The sequence below is a fragment of the Oncorhynchus tshawytscha genome, unplaced genomic scaffold, assembly GCF_018296145.1.
Source record: "Oncorhynchus tshawytscha isolate Ot180627B unplaced genomic scaffold, Otsh_v2.0 Un_contig_1231_pilon_pilon, whole genome shotgun sequence".
Taxonomy (NCBI): domain Eukaryota; kingdom Metazoa; phylum Chordata; class Actinopteri; order Salmoniformes; family Salmonidae; genus Oncorhynchus; species Oncorhynchus tshawytscha.
In genome coordinates, this window is record NW_024609748.1 from 215,001 (window position 1) to 217,500 (window position 2,500).

The 2,500-nt window shown below is 44.4% G+C and overlaps 1 protein-coding gene across 16 annotated transcripts in view; it reads left to right on the top strand.

Moving 5' to 3' along the window:
* LOC112214989 (neuronal cell adhesion molecule-like) overlaps nt 1–2,288 on the top strand; it is a 135,877-nt gene extending 133,589 nt beyond the window's left edge. For all 16 annotated transcript variants that reach the window (XM_042317528.1, XM_042317527.1, XM_042317529.1 and 13 more), the window contains one exon: nt 1,012–2,288. In XM_042317528.1, the coding sequence (XP_042173462.1) occupies nt 1,012–1,246 (235 nt within the window). In that variant the 3' untranslated portion in view covers nt 1,247–2,288. The remainder of the gene's footprint in view (nt 1–1,011) is intronic.
* The last annotated feature ends 212 nt before the right edge of the window (nt 2,289–2,500 follow it).

Below are 2,500 nucleotides of genomic sequence, written 5' to 3' on the forward strand. Positions count from 1 at the left end.
GTGGTGTTAATGTTGAACAGGATATAGTGTTAATGTTGAACAGGATATAGTGTTAATGTTGAACAGGATATAGTGTTAATGTTGAACAGGATATAGTGTTAATGTTGAACAGGATATAGTGTCACCGTAGTGTTAATGTTCAACAGGATATAGTGTCACCGTAGTGTTAATGTTGAACAGGATATAGTGTTAATGTTGAACAGGATATAGTGTTAATGTTGAACAGGATATAGTGTTAATGTTGAACAGGATATAGTGTCACCGTGGTGTTAATGTTGAACAGGATATAGTGTTAATGTTGAACAGGATATAGTGTTAATGTTGAACAGGATATAGTGTCACCGTGGTGTTAATGTTGAACAGGATATAGTGTTAATGTTGAACAGGATATAGTGTTAATGTTGAACAGGATATAGTGTCACCGTAGTGTTAATGTTCAACAGGATATAGTGTTAATGTTGAACAGGATATAGTGTTAATGTTGAACAGGATATAGTGTCACCGTAGTGTTAATGTTCAACAGGATATAGCATGCTGCACTTCTACTGGTAGATTGATCCACCAGAATCAGTTCAGTTTGTAATTCCAATAAAAGGGTTTTTGTACAACTCAGCCCCTCGACTCCAGACCATTAAGACCCCTGTGCATTTTGGACAGATCTGTTATTTGAATCCCTCTGAGTCTTTAATGCATGTAGATTTAATGGATAGCACATGGTCTGATGTCTGCCTAGTATGTGAGTTATGTTGAGAAGCACGCCTTATTGATTGAAATGGAATCATGTCAAAGTATTCGTCACCAAGTCCAGTCCCGCAGATCTAGGTGTTCCAGGCTTTTGCTCCAGCCAAGCTTGAACACATCCTAAACAAGACCTTGGTCAGGTGTATTAGGTGCATCAATGCCAGGCTGGAACAAAACCCTGCACCCCCTGTATCTCTCCAGGACCAAACTTAGCCACCACTATCTGACCTAAAGTAAACCGTTTCTCTGCCTCTCTCTCCTAACCCTTAGTGACACGGAGGACCACAAGCCTCTGAAGGGCAGCCGGACGCCGTCCAACGGAACGGTGAAGAGGGACGACAGTGATGACAGCCTGGTGGACTACGGCGAGGGAGGGGATGGGCAGTTCAACGAGGATGGATCCTTCATCGGCCAGTACAGCGGCAAGAAGGAGAAAGACACGCATGAGGGCAACGAGAGCTCCGAGGCCCCCTCGCCGGTCAACGCTATGAACTCCTTCGTCTAGGTAGAGAGACAGTCACCGCTAGCCGATGGCGATGCCATGACGACTGGCTGCCATGGAAACCGTCACTATGGTGACCTGACCTGTCACCATGGAGACCTGCCACCATAAGGACGTGTCACCATGGAGAATCATCACCGTGGTGACCTGTCACTGTGGCCACCCATCACCATGGCTACTTCTGTCACATCCTGTCATCTCTCCACAGCCTGCCCCTCCTGCCCGCCAACTCCCCACCCCCCCATCACACTGTGACTACTCTCACCACCCTCACTATCACACGATGGGAGAAACAACTAACCAACCAGAACAGACATGAGAAGAAGAACCTTAGAACCATTTGGAAAAGTAGAAGGAGGGATGTAGGAGCCCAGAAACAGACCGAGAGAGATGGAGGATGGAGGAGAAGGCAACACTGACAAGCAGGAAGTGGAGGAATGTATTCCAGGAGCAGACTGGGTTGGTTCTCATCACCCAGACTGCTCCACAAAGTGCTGGAGAGGGCATGTGTGTGTTAGGGCCATTTTAGCTTTTGCAAACGTATATATGATGACATATATAGATCGTTGTCTTTTTGCAAACAATGATATCCATTAGAATATATATTTTCTCCACATCACCCAACATGGCAGTCGACAGTATACATTTTTCCATTCTCTACATCCATCTGCTTCTGATTAATATACTGCATGGAATGAATGATATTCTAAACCATTACACACGGAATCATACTGGTGTCTAGTGTGGAGGCAGAGATTCACGTTGACTGACTGTACGCGATGACGGAGCACCTTCAACTACTGGTTATGCCTTTCATCATCTTACCTTTCTACTGTCAGAAGTGTTATGTTGGTATTATAATTACGGGGGGAAAACTATGGCGTCATCAATGTCTTTGTGGACATTGCTGTGAAAAGTGTGACTCAGTTTAAATGCTATTGTGACATGTTATTTTTGCAAGACAGGAGGTGTTTGTATGTATACTGTAATAGCAGAACACATCTATGGACTGGATGGTCAGGGATAAACGCATTTCTAGTTTGTAGCCCTGAAGAGAAAACGAGTGATAATTAATACAGAATAACAGCGACACTCCACACCTCTCTCCAATGATCCTACACTCACACACAGACGTTGCTGTTTGTCTTTCTTTGGTTTTTCAAGGGTTGTTGTTTAGTTGTCTTCCGTTCCACCAGACACATGGTCTTGTTGCAGTGGCTCTGCTATCTAACATGGAGATTGGAACAGACCCATTGT